At 43.7% G+C, this 15333-nt stretch overlaps 1 protein-coding gene across 2 annotated transcripts; it reads left to right on the top strand.

The window, feature by feature from the left end:
- The first annotated feature begins 917 nt into the window (after nt 1-917).
- Nucleotides 918-14976, top strand: drm (odd-skipped family member drumstick). Of its 2 annotated transcripts, none has more exons than XM_012287640.2 (3): nt 918-1671; nt 5604-6146; nt 9922-14976. In XM_012287640.2, exons 2-3 carry the CDS (start codon nt 5917-5919, stop codon nt 9995-9997), a joined length of 306 nt encoding a protein of 101 aa, XP_012143030.1. In that variant the 5' UTR covers nt 918-1671; nt 5604-5916; the 3' UTR covers nt 9998-14976. The 2 variants fall into 2 exon arrangements, with proteins under 2 accessions (XP_012143030.1, XP_012143029.1); XM_012287639.2 differs by having other exon boundaries at nt 923-1671; nt 9321-14976.
- The last annotated feature ends 357 nt before the right edge of the window (nt 14977-15333 follow it).

Here is a 15333-nt window from a genome sequence, read left to right as displayed (position 1 = left end):
TTCCAAGCGGTACGTCGGCGTCCTCTTTGTTGCCGATCGCTCACTGGTCTTGTTGGCCGGTCGGTTCCTCAGGATCCACCGGCCTTTCCCGTGGAATTTTTCCACCACTCGATCATCCCGGTGGCTCGCGAAGGAGGCGATAGCCCATTGAATCGTCCAATGAAGCGATACCGCGAGATCTCGCTGGGCGGTGCCCAGCGCTGCGGCGATGGCTCTTGGGTCCAGCGGAGTCCGTAGTGGGGTCCGACGGGGCCCGACAGGACCCTGGCGTGTCCGCGCTGGTGGGGGGATTGACATCGACTACTGTGCATTTCCCACGTGCCCTGGGAACCCCCGCGGCATCGTGTCAGCCCCCGCTCTTCGTTCCTGCACGCTTCCACCTCCGCCTCCTCCCACACCTTCGTCAGCGTCGCGCTTTCTGGCCTCGAGAGACCCCGATAAAGACAAAGAGATCGCACCGCTCCCGCGAATCCTCTTCCAGGAACCGATTCAGCTGATCCGCTTTTTCGCGTGGGCGAGCGGATTGACGCGGACTCGTTTCGGTCGCTTCGGCGACAGGTCGTCCGGATCGGATCGATCGCGAAACCTGAACGTCCCGTGGCATCGAAACGGGACCGAGGGGTAAAATTCGACGCTGGCAATGAAAATGCGGGAGAAAGATCGCGGTGGCTCCTCTCGAACGGCTACCTCCTTTGTACCCTGGCTCGGCTACCGCCCCCGCGGGGGGTAAGCACGCCGGAGAGGGCGAAAACGAAAGAAAGCCGGAGTCGGTATTCATCGAAGAGTGGGAAGAACGTTTCGAAAAGGATGTTCGCGTGGGCGAAGAGGGATGCTCTGATCCGACGGTTACGAGGGCGGTCCCATTGGACCGGTGGAAGGGATCGTGGAAGAGAGGGAGCATGTCGAGGGACAGTTGGAGCAAAGGGAGGGCGGATGAGCACTCTCCCAGGAGCTCAGGAAGCCGCGTCGTCGAAGGATTTGTGAATAACCGCGCTGCTATTCGGTGACTGGCCAGACAAGGACACCGCAGAGACAGAAAGAGAGGGAGAGATCGAGAGAGCCAGGATAAGGAGCACTTCTTCCTCCTCTTTTAGCCTTCTCTTCCTTTTCCTTCTCTTCTGCTCCCGTTCCTCCTCCGCGATTCCTCCAGCGCACCTCTTCTACTACCACCACCTACCGGCTGCGCTGTTCTAAGGAAGGAAGATCCTGGAGCGTTTCTGGTAGAATCGAGAGAGGCTCACACGAACAAACGACAACTGGTGGGCATCGGTGAGTCGGTTCGGTAGGGAGGTGTCTCCCGGTCCTCCAACCAGAAGAAGCGAGACGACGACGACGAAGGAGACCTTTGGCGGTTACACACCGCGTCCTACCGTCTTCTGGTGTGCCTACCTATTCGGGCTACCAGCGAACCGAGCGGGCAAACGGAGCTTCAGTCGACGCCGCGCACCCAAACGGTCCAGACCTGTCAGCCCGGAAGACAGCATCCCGACACACGTTCGATTCTGAATCGACTTCTCGAAAACGAGTTCCCGCCTTGTCTTTCGCTTGTACGCGCTACGATTTCGGTCCTCGGTTCGGGGAATTCCACGGAACACGTTTACTTCTCTGGAAAGCGGTCAGAAGTAGCCGGCGTCAGAGGGAACTGCGGTGCCCGCGTGGTGGCTTCAACCGGTAAGTGCGACTTTTATCGTCCTTTTTTAACTCTCCTTTCTCGCTCGCGACACTTTCTTCTTATCACCTTATATACGTAACCTCGTCGACTTTTATTCGTTTTACTCGAATAAGCCTTGCGATATTCATACAGCCTGCTGAAAAATAGTTATCGCGTCCTGACATCGAATCATGGCATTTTTACCATTTTGCAAATTTTAATGCACTTTTTATTCGTTTATGATAGTGTCGATTTATTGTAACTTAATTGGATAAGAACGCGTGTTAGTGGAGGAGAGTAGAGGTGTTTCGAATCGAGCGGGCGGGAAAAGGTGTCCACATTCGTTGATGTCTCTTGGGCCTTCGTGGTGAGTGGCCCAAAACCGGTAGCGTGCCACAGGGCGGTACACGGTAGCTGCTTCATTTTGATTGGCTACCAGCCTACGCTGTACCGAATCTTTTATTCGTCGACGCTCTCGAAACCTGTATCGTCACTTTGGACGTGCCTCTTCACGCCTGATCAACACTACCTATCCTGAGCACTGCCTATTGCAATCTGATTTCAACTAATTTCATTCAAACGTTATCATTGATAGATACTATCAAAGGATAGATTGACCAGAGGGTACATTCTTATCATTTATTTCAATTTTTAGTATTTACAATTTCAATCATTTTTATTAGCACACCTCATTTTATCAGCCCTAATTTTTTTTAAGAAAGTCATGCGAATAGTTTGAAAAATAAATCAAATTCCCTCACGTAACTTTGCCAATGATTGCGCCTCACCTGAACCAGTGTCTAACCGTAATTCACCACTTAGCCAAATAGACTGAAATTAGAAATGTCCAACCACATGTTAGATACAAATCTCCCAGAAGTCCGAGTGTTACATAAAATGTGCAGGGATCGATCGAGTGCCACCATGTCTCCGTTCTCATTGGACGGCTGGTGAGAAATCGTAATAGGAAGTTGCCCTTCCCTGACAGGTCCTTCCACGTTGAACGAAGTACTCCCCAGGGCAACAGGTCGATTCAGAGGAGGAGGGTGTGGTTCCGCTTGGTGGATTTGTGTGGAGGTTCAGTAGCGAGTGGCCGAAAACCGGTAGTCAGCGGTAGGGCGGTGCACGGTAGCAGCTCCTCTTTGGTTGGCTACTGGTGAACGAACGAAGGCTACTGCTCCCTTCTTTATTCCTCCATACATCCGAGAACGGGTGCACGCACGTCGACCGGGCTTCTTGGTTGGCTCCACTACGTCCTCCTTTGATTGGCTGCCTCTTCATCCGTGCCCTCCGTCCTTCGTCTTCTTTTGCTCGCGAGGGACCGAGCGTAAATGCGGTGGCCACTTATCTTAGCCGCCTGTCGCGAGTATGGCTTTCCTGGTGACAGCGCGAGCCTACTGAGCAAAACCGTGGATAATCTTCTCGCTTCACTTCTTCGTGGTTCGAACTAGTTGAACTTGCTCTTAGGGGTTGGAGCTGTTACTCCAAAGAGACAATTTGCTTCAGTGGAGTAGTATTACATTTAATCTTCAAAATGTGACGAAGACCTACAGAATCATCTTCTGGGAGATCAGCCAGGTACCAGAATACCTGGTCTTTGGTATAAAACAAAGATTTGGACAAGTAGGCAACATAAGGTTTTGTAATATCCAGCCCAGGTGTGGATCCTCGTCACTATTTTCCCTGCTATGTCTAGCTCCCTCCTAGTTGGTATTCAGAATAGTTTCGGTGGATGAACGAAATCTGTAGAACAAGTAGAACTCGGTTCTCGCAAAGTCGACAGCTACCTAGGGAGCAAGAATTTTTGCCCCGCGAGCGGTCGCGTATCCATGCGAATCACGAGGCAGGTTTCCATGACTGATTCGAACGATAACTTTCGGTGGATGACAAGTACACGAACCTTTACTTTCGTCGGACGTGCTCGTGTTCACGAGTGAAGGCTGCGTTAGCATCGCCGTTCTTAGAACGGAACAGGCCTTATCGAATTGCAGGACGCGTGTCTAACAGGATTAAGAAATCCGATGTCCCGGTTGTTCGTTTTAATGCTGTGTAATTGTATTCCCGTCACAGCCCGCTAAACAACTCCATTATTCGTTACAATGGATCGAAAGCGTACTTTTTCTCGCGCGGCAGATGTGGCTGTACGAGTGTAACTTCCAAGAAACGGTTTGAATTTGTATATACATTCCGCAGGCAGGACAAAGCTCATTTCGAGCAGAGTTAAAAAAAGAACTTAGCAAGGTTCACAGGTATATCAAAATGGTACTTCTGTACGTTCGATAGAATGAGAATCAACTTTGTCTGGCCACATCATTCGCGTGGGTATACCCATTCGTAAGTTCCTTTGACGTACTACGCGATTGTAACTGCGTGCTTCCACATACATCGCATTATCATACATTATCATACATTAGCTTTGACCTCTTGATCACGACAAGCGTGTAGACACGCTTGGTAGTTGACATAAAATTTGCTATTACCGTGGCGGCCGTAGATGGCAAGTGTAGTATGAAATTTATCGCGCGATTAATTTCACGGGAATCTGTTGTAAGCAACTTCAGGGATTCAGAACTCATAGATACGAGCCTGAAATCTTCATACTCAATCCCCTCATCGGAACAACAAGAGTATAAATTATTTTCGTGTTGAACACAATACCAAAAATCAGGGCCAATCTTGTCCAAATAAAGGCTTCAAAATGTCTTCCACAAAAATGATCAGAAATGGTTTCTAGTTCCGAAGCAAACTGCTCCAAAGGTATGGAGCAAGCGGCTCGAATCCACGAATCGGAGGACCCTGTCTCGTCAGCCCGAGGCCGGCGTCAAGCGGAGAGGAGGAAAGCAAAAAGCGGGCAGAGCAGATTCGTGCGTAACACGCAGCTCCGATTAGGCCCCACCGCCGTTAGGCAGCCTAACCAACCGGGATACGCCCAGCCACGCTTATTACTCATTCGGACACGCCACTTTATTCGAGCGTGCGCCGTGTGCTTACCTTGCGCTACCAGTAGCACCTGGACGTGGCTCCTGCACAATGGCCGCGGCGGACCGCGCGATCAGACCCCGGGGGCCTTTTTTATTGCTGCCTCTCCGCTCCGCGGGACCCCTCTTTTCGACGACTGACCACCAGAGCAATAAGCTTCCTCCTACGTCGCGTTCGTCTCCACGTCGTTACTTTCGATTTGACCTCGATACACGGTCATACTCGTCGAACGACGCCTCTAACCTTCCTCTTTCGGTTAGAACTTCGGTTGCCTTTTTTGTGAAAGGTTAGAGGTACTGTTACGTCGTTTGCGAACCTACGCTCATGACAGCTTTCTGAGTTTCTAGATGCTTATATAGGATTAGGGGCTGAAGGCACTTATTACTTATGATTTAAGGTGTTCTCTACTTGAGGATGAGGAAGTAGCATTAAGTCGATTGAAATAAAAGTAGGTTCTATTTAATATGGTGGATGTTAGTCAAGGGTTAGTTCCAACAGATCATTGTGGTCAATCTGGAGAAGTTGAGTTTGCGGACCATTTGAGGTTTAGGACATTCAGTATGTTCGCCAGACATAGACGTTCAGATCATATTGAGTCAGGCTACAATAACCTATTTGCTAGAATGTAGTATTCTTCACATATGATTAATCCTATTCCTCTTCAAAGTCCCACCAAAGTTAGTATGATCAATTCATGTACTCCTGTACATCAGCAAGCGATTTGGGCTAGGTCGAATCTTCCAGGTCCACGAAATTTTGTACCTGCTCCAAATCACCTGGCAGTCCCTGAATCTAATTTTAACGAACACACGATAGTAAGACCGCCTCTATATGTAAGTTTCGCGAACGTAAGATAGCAATAGCCGGCAGGTAAAAGTAAGTTTGTAGAAAAATAGGCAGTGGGCTGGTGACGAGTGTCAGGGACGTCGGACGGGAATCGATCCGAAAATCATTGCTCCTTTATTTCCCGCAGGTAGAGAGAAAGAAGGGTACACGATCGTGTTCCCGCGAGGAGGTACAGGCAGAGTGATCTCACTCGCAGGAGTTAGCCGGTCGGGACTAGGTTTGCGCGGGAGGAGAAGAGCGACACGAGCAGCAAGAGAGGGACCAGAAGGAAGCCCGTGAAAGAGCGAAAAACGAGCGTACGCGAGGGACAGAGAAGCGTATAGAGGTAGAATCGGGTGGAGGGAGTGACTCGAGGCGTTAGCAGGACCGCGAGAGAGAGGAGGTAGAGGGAAAGGAGACAGAGAGTCGACCAAGAGAAGGAGCGGTGGGAATTTATAAGGATGTTCGCGATAATGCCGATGGAGACAGAGGGGCACGGCAGGGAGTTCGGCCGCCGGCAGAAGATGCGCGCCAAGTGCACGGTAGAGTTCGTCTGCAAGTACTGCCAGCGGCGCTTCACGAAGCCCTACAACCTCATGATCCACGAGCGCAGCCATAAGGACGACGTGACCTTCACCTGTGAGGTCTGCGGAAAGTCCTTCAAGCGGCAGGACAACCTCAAGCAGCACAGGTACATTTTGCCTTTTCGAATATTCTTCTCGAATATCTAGAAATATACCTACGATACAAATCAGATTTTTTTATACGTATATATAGAAGAATTTTTTTGTTGAGCCTCTTCTAATTTGCCGCTCGGCGACGGGACTGGTCCCGAGGTTGATACTCGCGCCGGCCAGACATCGATCAGACCTGGGATCACTTTTTTTCTCTCTCATCTGTGCCCGGTTTAATAGTGCGGCTCGATTCCCTCGGTTCTTTCTCTCCCTTTATCGCGAGCATCTGCCGGCGACTTTTTGCGCGGCACCGCGCGCGTAACCGAGTGACGGTTGCGAATGAATTAGTGCGAGGGAAAAGGTCATAGTGTGCTGCGCCCGTATCGCGGTGTGAAGTTCATGGTGATCCCGGTGTCTGAAGGTTCTGCGATCGCGCGATCGATTTCGTGGCTGGTCCCCGCTTTTCCGCTCGTTATGGCTCGCTTCGACAATGACAGATCATCGAAGACGTGTTTGTGCTCCGCTCATCCGCCGTCGCGAACGATCATCGAACACTTGTGAACGGTATCTACCTAATAACAGTTCTCGTTAATTTTACAAAATTATCGCGATTTTTGCAACTGTGATATTCGTGCTCTAGGTTATCGTTCGACTTTCGGAACAAGTGAAAAGTTACGACACTCTAATTTTATGAAAGTTATCGAATTTTTTTGAAACGTAGTAGAATTCGATGTGCTTCGAATTATTTGACATGTGGAAATTTCGATCGTGTTGAAACAGCTTTTGTTCGAAACTATACCGTCGATTGAAACTAGCCGCGTGTATTGTGTATTGACCCAAGCGAGCAAGAACATAGGGACCACTTCGAAAACCGGTCGGGTCACCGGTACGACCTTTTGTAAGACGAAAAAGGATAATGCAGCGAAGACAGTACTTCATTTAGTGACTCACCATGCGGGATCATTTCCTTCCGACCAGTCGTCAATTCTTCTACGTGTACTTACCGATGATCGGAGCACAGACCGTTGCAACAAACTTCAATATTACGATTCATCGAGTCACCGACAATGAAATCTTTCGGAAACAAAGGTGGACAATTTGACATGCCTCGAGTTTGCAGCACGTTCCATGCGATAGGTTCCTTTTGAATATGTTAATCATGTTGCAAGAATTGTGACATCTTTGCAAATCTCTCAGTATACTTGTACACTTTGCGCTCTGTACATTTTTTACCTTACTGTTATTATTCAAATCATGTTACACTTTAATTCACAGTTAAATATTTAATTTTCATAATCATGTGGAAAAATTTGAAAGAATATTAGAATGTTAGTATGTGGAAAATTTAGTGTTTTTAATGGAGTAAGTGTTTTAGAAATATAAATGGGGAGAAAAAGAAAATAAACTTTCGCTGGCACAGTAGATGCAGCCGTACGTAGTAAGACACGCGACGAAGTGAATTATTGATGTTCAAGTTTAATTTTTTCTATTGCTCTACATTATTAGTGTGATTTGAATGTATTTAGAACCAGTTTTACTTTTTAATTTCACATAATTAAATTCATAGTATAAATGACCATAAATATATGAATAAAAATTCTAGTACAAAAAAAAGAAAGTAACTGGTAGACTTAAATTGAAACATAAAAAAGTCAGGTTCGAATAATTACAATTAGCTTCCTTGTTGTCTGTAAAATTCCTAAAGTATTAGTTGTCCATTGTGCTATATAACATGCACTAAATTTTTGCAATATAAACGTAGAATCGTGATTTCGAAACCGTTGAAAGTCGCAGAAAGGCAATTCGACATTAAACTTGACATACATTTGCAGTACGTGTGTCGTTATCGAAAGACCTTTGAGATAAGGTGTTTTACGACATTGATACAAATTTCGTGGGATCAGAGTTGCAAATGGCGGAATGATAAGGCTGAAAATGGAAAGTTAAGCAGGTTCTAGTTCGCGTTCCGTCGGTCGTCGACGATCGAACAAGAATCGACTCGTGGGACGTCGATGAGACATAAAATACAGCTCTAATGATCGTAATTCTGCCAGGTGGACAGTTAATTACCGTTCAAAATGCAAATTCCTCTTCAAAAGCAGTAACGTTTCTTTCTTTCGTCTCTCTTTTTCGTTTCTAGTCGCATTGCTTTCGTGGCTTGAACACTTCATTTGCGTCAACGAATTTATTTGACAGCTTGTTGGAAACTGACTGCTCCTACAACGTATACAACGTTTTCGCTGTTATGTTATGCGAACGCAAAAATATTTTTAGGAATTTTTTGCTGAATCTGGGAAGCCTCCGAAACATTATTATTCGGTTTTATTTATATTGTTAATCAGAGGGATTTGTGAATGTTCAAGAGAAAATTTTAGCAAAGACAATTATAATGAGTTTCGACAAAGGAGAATTATCTTGAAAATTGTTTGATCGAATTTTTAATTCTTCTCTATTTTAACAGATGTAATTTTGATTTTACAAAGAGTATTACTTTTTAGATATATTCAAATGAAATTTTGTTGCGTATATACAGTTTTACTGTGCTATAAAATGGAGGCAATAGGCAGATTCAAATTATGCAAATTATTCATTTATTTACGCGATAAATTCTTAAAAATGCAAACACGAGAGAAGCGAAAAAGAAAGAAACAATAGGTCAAATTGTAATATAAATTGGACATAATTTTCAGAGAATTTTGACGGTAGTTATGCTTCTATTTTAGAATTAACCTTTTTCTTCATAAAAAATTGATCCCTGTTTTGTCGAATTTGTATAAAAAATTTCTAGTAAGCTCACAAAATTAATTCTTGATAGATTTTGTCATTCAATGAAAAGTAAAATGGTGGAAGGTTCCTTCGAAACTTATCCAAAGAAGTCCTCCGCGGCACAGACTGCTATTGAACTTGATCCTAATTTCCAGTGACCTTAGTTTTTATCCAAATCACGATAAAACAAGAGAGCATCGAAGACTGTTATAGTTGGCGCCTCTCGTTGTCCGTCACGGTTTGAAGATCACTACGACCCCTATAAATCAGACTGAAATAATGCTGCCTCCGCATGGAACGTGCGAGCAAACTCGCGCGAGCGCGCGGTCGAACGAGCGAGCGATAAAATAAATCTTCGATACTGGTGGATACTAATGGATACCTTGTATGTAACGGCGGTGGTCTTGTTTTCTGTTCTGTTGTAGATGTGGGTGGCGGTGAGCGGGAGCTCTGAATCTCCTGCACCTTGACACACACACAATGCACACGCAACAACATCAACATGATCAACAAAAATTATTCAAACATCAACAACAATCTATAACAACAAAAATATTGCTATCCATATACTTCCATTTATTATTATCTCTATATATATTTTGACACGATTCTTTCACTTCTCCATTGTTCTGTCCTCTTCTTTTTCTTGGATACTCGCTCGAAGTCTCCCGCAACCACGAAGACAAGTTCGGTTCTCGTGCATCGTGTACCGCCACCACGACAGAAAAAAAATACAAAACAAAAAAAGAAAAACGAACGGAGGAAAAAAAATGATACGCTCAGCATGCTTAACTCTCTACCACGACCACCACCATCAACCATCTCTTCTTTCGCTCTTCTGCTACGATCTACGATCGCGTTTATCGCCTTCTACTAACACAGAGCCCGCACGATATTCCCCCCGCACTCGCGACACGTGGTGGAATTGATTTGCTAACCAGGAGGAGAAATAAGTTAGAGAGGAAGCTGATCAACTCTCAAGTGTTTACTTTCCTCATCTTCCGATTTCGACCATCTTTGTTCCAGGAGCATACACTCTGTTCCCTACAAGGGCTCCAACGGCTACTCAAATGGCTATTCGAATGGCTACTCTAGGTACTAGAAGCCATCCGGCCAACTAATTCATCCTATGTAATCCCGTAGACGCGCGTTTCGCTCTTTTCTTATTAGGTTATTCTGGTAGCGATCGGCACTGTTTCAATCAGTTTTTGGAATTTCTGTACATTTCGAAACCTTGCAATGGCTTCAGATCTGTTCTTAAACAAACGCTACAACCTCGAAATAAATTCATCGCGATTCGCAATATTTGGATAGCTCGTGAAAATTGTAGAACAGCAATCATGTAACCTTTCGATCCCTTTGGGGATGAAATTTTTCTGACTCATAAAAAATTAAATAATTTTCTACCACAATTTTTATTCGTCGCAAAATAAATATTTGCCTATATGTTTCTTTTTCGTAAACTTCTTTAGCATGTTTTCATCATCCCCAAAGGGTTAAACCTTTTATCAAAATTTCACGAGTTTAATTTTTCTAAAATATCAACGAGATTAAGATTACGTGATTGAACTTTAATATTATGTAGTTGAACCACAAACTTCTAGATTATGTTGAACTTATATATACTACTCACTTGTAAACTTATTGATTATGTTGTTCATCTGCGAACTTATAGGTTATGTAGTCGAACTATGAACTTATAGGTTACGTTCATTCGTGAACTCATAGGTTATGTTGTTCATTCGTGAACTCATAAGTTATGTTATTCATTTATGAACTCATAAGTTATGTTATTCATTTATGAACTCATAGGTTATGTTCATCCGTGAACTTATTTATAGTGAACGTATAGGTTATGTAGTTGAGTTTAAGAAACAGTATTCTCTAGCCACGTTCTTTAACAATTTTTGTTAAACGACACGAGTGAATGGATATATTTTGCTTATTGCTGAAGCTGTCTTGTTCTGAGAAATAATTCAATATCATTATTCAGATAAATTTCACTTCTTGCTGAACTATGAACATCAGCTGAAGAATACATTGCTCGAAATCGTACTGAAATGAAAATTCGATTGCCAAAATTTATATTTGAATTAAAAGTATATTTAAATAAAATTATGTCAAATAGAATGAATATTAAAAATGAGCATTATAAATGAATGTAATGAAATAATATTGAGAATGAACATTAAGAATCAGCATGAAAGAATTAATATTAAAGAATGTATATTAAAAATCAAAATTAATGAATACTAAAAATGAACGTTAAGAATGAACCTTAACAATGAAAATTCTAAGCGAATGTTAAAACATTAAGAATGTTAAAAGCGATAAAAAATTAGAGTTCAGTATTTCGACGAACAAGAGAGCGAGCAACGTGAAATATAGAATAGAAGGTTCTTCGAGATAGAGTACTGATAAAAATGAAGTGTTACGTCGAAATTCCGAGAACTTCTTGATCCGACCACGCGCCTATCCTACTCGATGTCCGTCTGTCGGTTCTCCGAGTCGATTAATTATCAGCTCGAAACGACTTAACGCCTGCCTACCGAGTCGCAAAGGGAAACAGTTCCGTGGACACTAATCGTCTCCTCGCCTATTAAACCTCGCTTCTCGCTCCTCCATTCCGCTTCTTCGATTGTTTCGTCTCAAAGCTTTTGCCACTTTCCTGTATTCCGAGCCTAGACACCTAGACGTCAGCCACAGCAAGTCATCGAAACTGATCGCGACAAAGACATCGAGAGACAGAAACAGCCAGAAGAGTCATCCTAGAGAGCCGAGTCACAATTGCTGATGAAGTTGATCCAGTACACCAAGGACCTGTCTGCGACCTTTGTGGACCTGTCTGAGACATTTGTGGACACCCAAGACCTTTGTGAATCTTCTGAAACCTTGTGGATCCGTTTGAGAGCTTATGGATCTGTCTGAGACCTGTAGACTTCTTTGAGACTACGAGGATTTACAACTCGTTCACACGCTGATGAAAGAGAACGCGAGAAACTGGTTCATTACAAGGTGTTTCAAAATTGGGCTGACGAGTGGGGACCAAGTTGCATAAGACTGTGGAAAATGAATGAACGGACAGGGAAATCGTTATCGGCAACAGGATGGACGACAACGAGTACCCAACCAGTTTGGTTATCTTGAAGAATCTACCCGTCCATAGTTCCTGCTTTCTCCTACACCACGTAACAAGTTAATCGTGGAAAACAGAGTCAACGAGATGCCATCCATGGGAATGAAGCAATCAGGCCAAGGTCGAGGTTGCATCTGGCTTTCTCTTCGCGATCGAACCCTTCGAAGATTTTGAGCGACCTTGAAACTCTCCGGTTCCCGAACAAGTTTCCGCGTGAACAAGCAGCAGAATGATACATTAGCCTTAGGATCTAATTACGGGCAGAGGTGACAGAGAATTTGGAGCAAGACGTCAACCTCCGAGAGAAGGAAATTTGAATACGAAAGGGTAGCCGATCGAGACGCCCGGAAGCGGTTAATTTGAATTCGAAGGAGAAAGAATGATCCGTGTCAACACCGTAATGCCAGGACCCCGGGCTAGAATCCCAAATTGGACCGCGTAATAACCCGGTTCAAAAGTAGCTACCGAAGAGCCGATGCTACCGTGAAACCACGCCCAGGCCCGAAGCGACGTCCGCGCGGGCAGCTGCAGCTTTCGAGGGCCAATTCGACGCGATTTATCAGCGATCCGTGAAAATGTATCGGCGCGTGGTGCACGTGGAAATGGATCGACGTTGTTGGAGAGCTCGCCGTTGTTGGAGACGCGACCAGACGACCTTGGAAACGTGAAACAAGGCGGGTCCGCTGACGCAAATACCAGTCAGCTGGGATCGATTTCCACTGGATGAACCGTCCGCTCCAAGTGTCTCTTCGATTTCGCGCAGACCGAGCGGGATCGTTCGATTAGAATGGCATGATTGATCAGCTCGGTACGTTTCCCGGCCATCCGTTGGTGACACCATATATCCTCGAGACTTTCTGCGGGCTATGTCGGCCGGACATCGGCGTGGAAAAGTTACTTCTACCCAAAATTGTGAACCGAGCGCCTCTCACGGCGATGACGAACGACGAACATGGCGAACTTGAGGTTCAGTAACTTTTTTCTTTCGTTAACTTTTTTCGAAAATTCGGTTTTGTATCTGAGAGAGGGTGTGGAGATTTTATCAAGTTTTTTGAGTTTGTTCTAAATTGTCATTTCTTGATGGGCGATCAAATCATTGGAGCCACAGTGCAAATGTTCTTCTGTATTTTTCGATTGATTGTTTGTATTATCACTGGGTCTAATAATTCAGAAATAATAATTCAATAGAAGCAGACTTTCTTTTTAAGGTGACTCTAATAGTTTGATCATTCTTTAATTTATGCAAAAGATGTCCTCTGTACTTTTTAAGTAAAATTGAATGTAAACATCAGATAGAGAATATGACAGCTCCATAAGACCTTACAAAAGGTTCCGATTTATAGAATTTTGTAAATGCACTATTTAAAATAATTGAAGAAATTTTTAACTGAATATATCTGAAGATATGAACATTGAATGTTTAGTATACTATTTTTGTATCAGATATATAATTCTGTAGAATTGTTCAAAGAGATAACTCAGCTAAAATTTGTAATTTTGCAAAAATATTTTAAAATATATTTCTATAGTGAAGTATTTATAATTGAGTTATCTGAATGAATATTCCAATAATTTAATTAAACAATTCAATTGCATTAAGTAGTGTATAAATCTATTCTGAAAACTGTATGAATTGAGGATACGTACAGGATGAAAAATTATTTAATCCCTCCAGCTGATTACCATTAAAATTTCTGGTAGAGTGATTGAAATAAAAATGTAGAAATTTGAAAGTTTGCATATTTTCAAAATTAAAAATAAACGAAAATTGTATAAAATCAGCAACAGGGATTAAAGAATTGACAGCCATTTTTAATGGAAACTAACCTCAAAAGAATCGTCGTGCGTCACGCTGTTCCTACCGAGAAAAAACAAACCCTCCGCAACAGTCGAAACAACTATTTTTCTTTCCGTCACAAAACCGCTCGAAATTATCCACACTCGACTCAAAATTCGCACACGCAATACGCGCAGTCTTGTAAAAAAAATTCGATGTATTACGGTGTCTCAGCTCTGTACATTTTTTGTTCATCTTCCCGTTTAGGAGCGCGTGTATTATTCGCGAGGCTAGTTTTATAGTCTCCTTGTAAATTAAACGCGATTAATCTGTACACACGTCGACACACGTACACGCACACATACACTTACACAGCATGGATGCGAAGCAAAAATAATTGTTTAAACGACCGGACTTCGAGCTGCGGCGTCTCGAAGATCGATTCGAGATCGATAATGCTGACCAGCTCGAAAAGTCCACGGTGACGACTTTGGGAGCGAAAAAATGAAGAGACATGGCGGCTCGATCGCCGAACACTAGTGTTTCCTCTGTATGGAATGGAAAGGAGTAAGGAACAGTCGTGCTTTGTACATAGCTTAAAAAATTACATATCGCTGCGTCTTTGAATATACTATTGCGGGCAATGCGATTATCACGAAACGTATTATTATTATTTTAATAATTATTTTTATTAATATTATTAATAATTATTTTATGAACGTTATCGAAAAAAAAAGAAATAGTCGTTAGTCAGTGTGCATCGTAGCCATCGATAGGCATCTCGATCCTGTAGAGCTGTATCACGTTTTACCGATTAATAGAAGTGATAATAATGTTATTATATATATATTTTATATATATTATATTATATATTGTGTTATATTATAAATTAGACGTGTATCTATAAATACGTATGTATATATACATAAATATAAATATGTATGTGTATATATGTATGTATACATCTATGCCTGTATTGCTAGCTTTACAATGAACCGGGGCGCACGGTCAGCCCGGTGAGACAAGATTTTGTTGCTTTTCTCTCGAAGAGAGATAAGACGACGTATGCGTGACACCTCTCCGTGTGCTTTCGGGGAATCGCAATGTACTTGTGGGCACGTCCCACCCTACCGGCCTACCAATAAATTTCGCCAAGTCGTAAAACCGACGTTTCTGCTGCTCTTTTTCTGCGCTCTGCCCGCGCCTGCACCGGGACGCAACATTTTCACGAAATCCACCGCGGTTCCCTTCCTTTTTTCCACCGCGCAGGATCCCGACGAAAGTTATCGGGTGACCGTGTTCATCCCGATGTCCTCGTCCCACCGAGAGCCGCTTGATTTGTTGTCCGTTTAATTGAATTATTTTAATGGGCCCCTCGGGGCCTTTTGATGGACGACTTTCGCTCCCTCGATCCCTCTGCCCGCTTTCCGTTTCTCTTCCGTACAAGTTTATCCCGAGCCGACCCGATCTTCCTTCGCCTCTCGATCGCGCTCTTCTCTGGAACCACGAACAATCGGACATGCTG

The sequence above is a fragment of the Megachile rotundata genome, chromosome 6 (assembly GCF_050947335.1).
Source record: "Megachile rotundata isolate GNS110a chromosome 6, iyMegRotu1, whole genome shotgun sequence".
Classification (NCBI taxonomy): Eukaryota; Metazoa; Arthropoda; class Insecta; order Hymenoptera; family Megachilidae; genus Megachile; species Megachile rotundata.
Note: the sequence above shows the minus strand (reverse complement) of the source record. Positions and strands in the feature narration are given on the sequence as shown.

Coding starts and splice junctions, on each gene's coding strand:
- drm (XM_012287640.2), top strand. CDS start 5,917: ATGTTCGCGATAATGCCGATGGAGACAGAGGGGCACGGCAGGGAGTTC. Junction 6,147..9,921: donor GACAACCTCAAGCAGCACAG/GTACATTTTGCC, acceptor TCTTTGTTCCAG/GAGCATACACTCTGTTCCCT.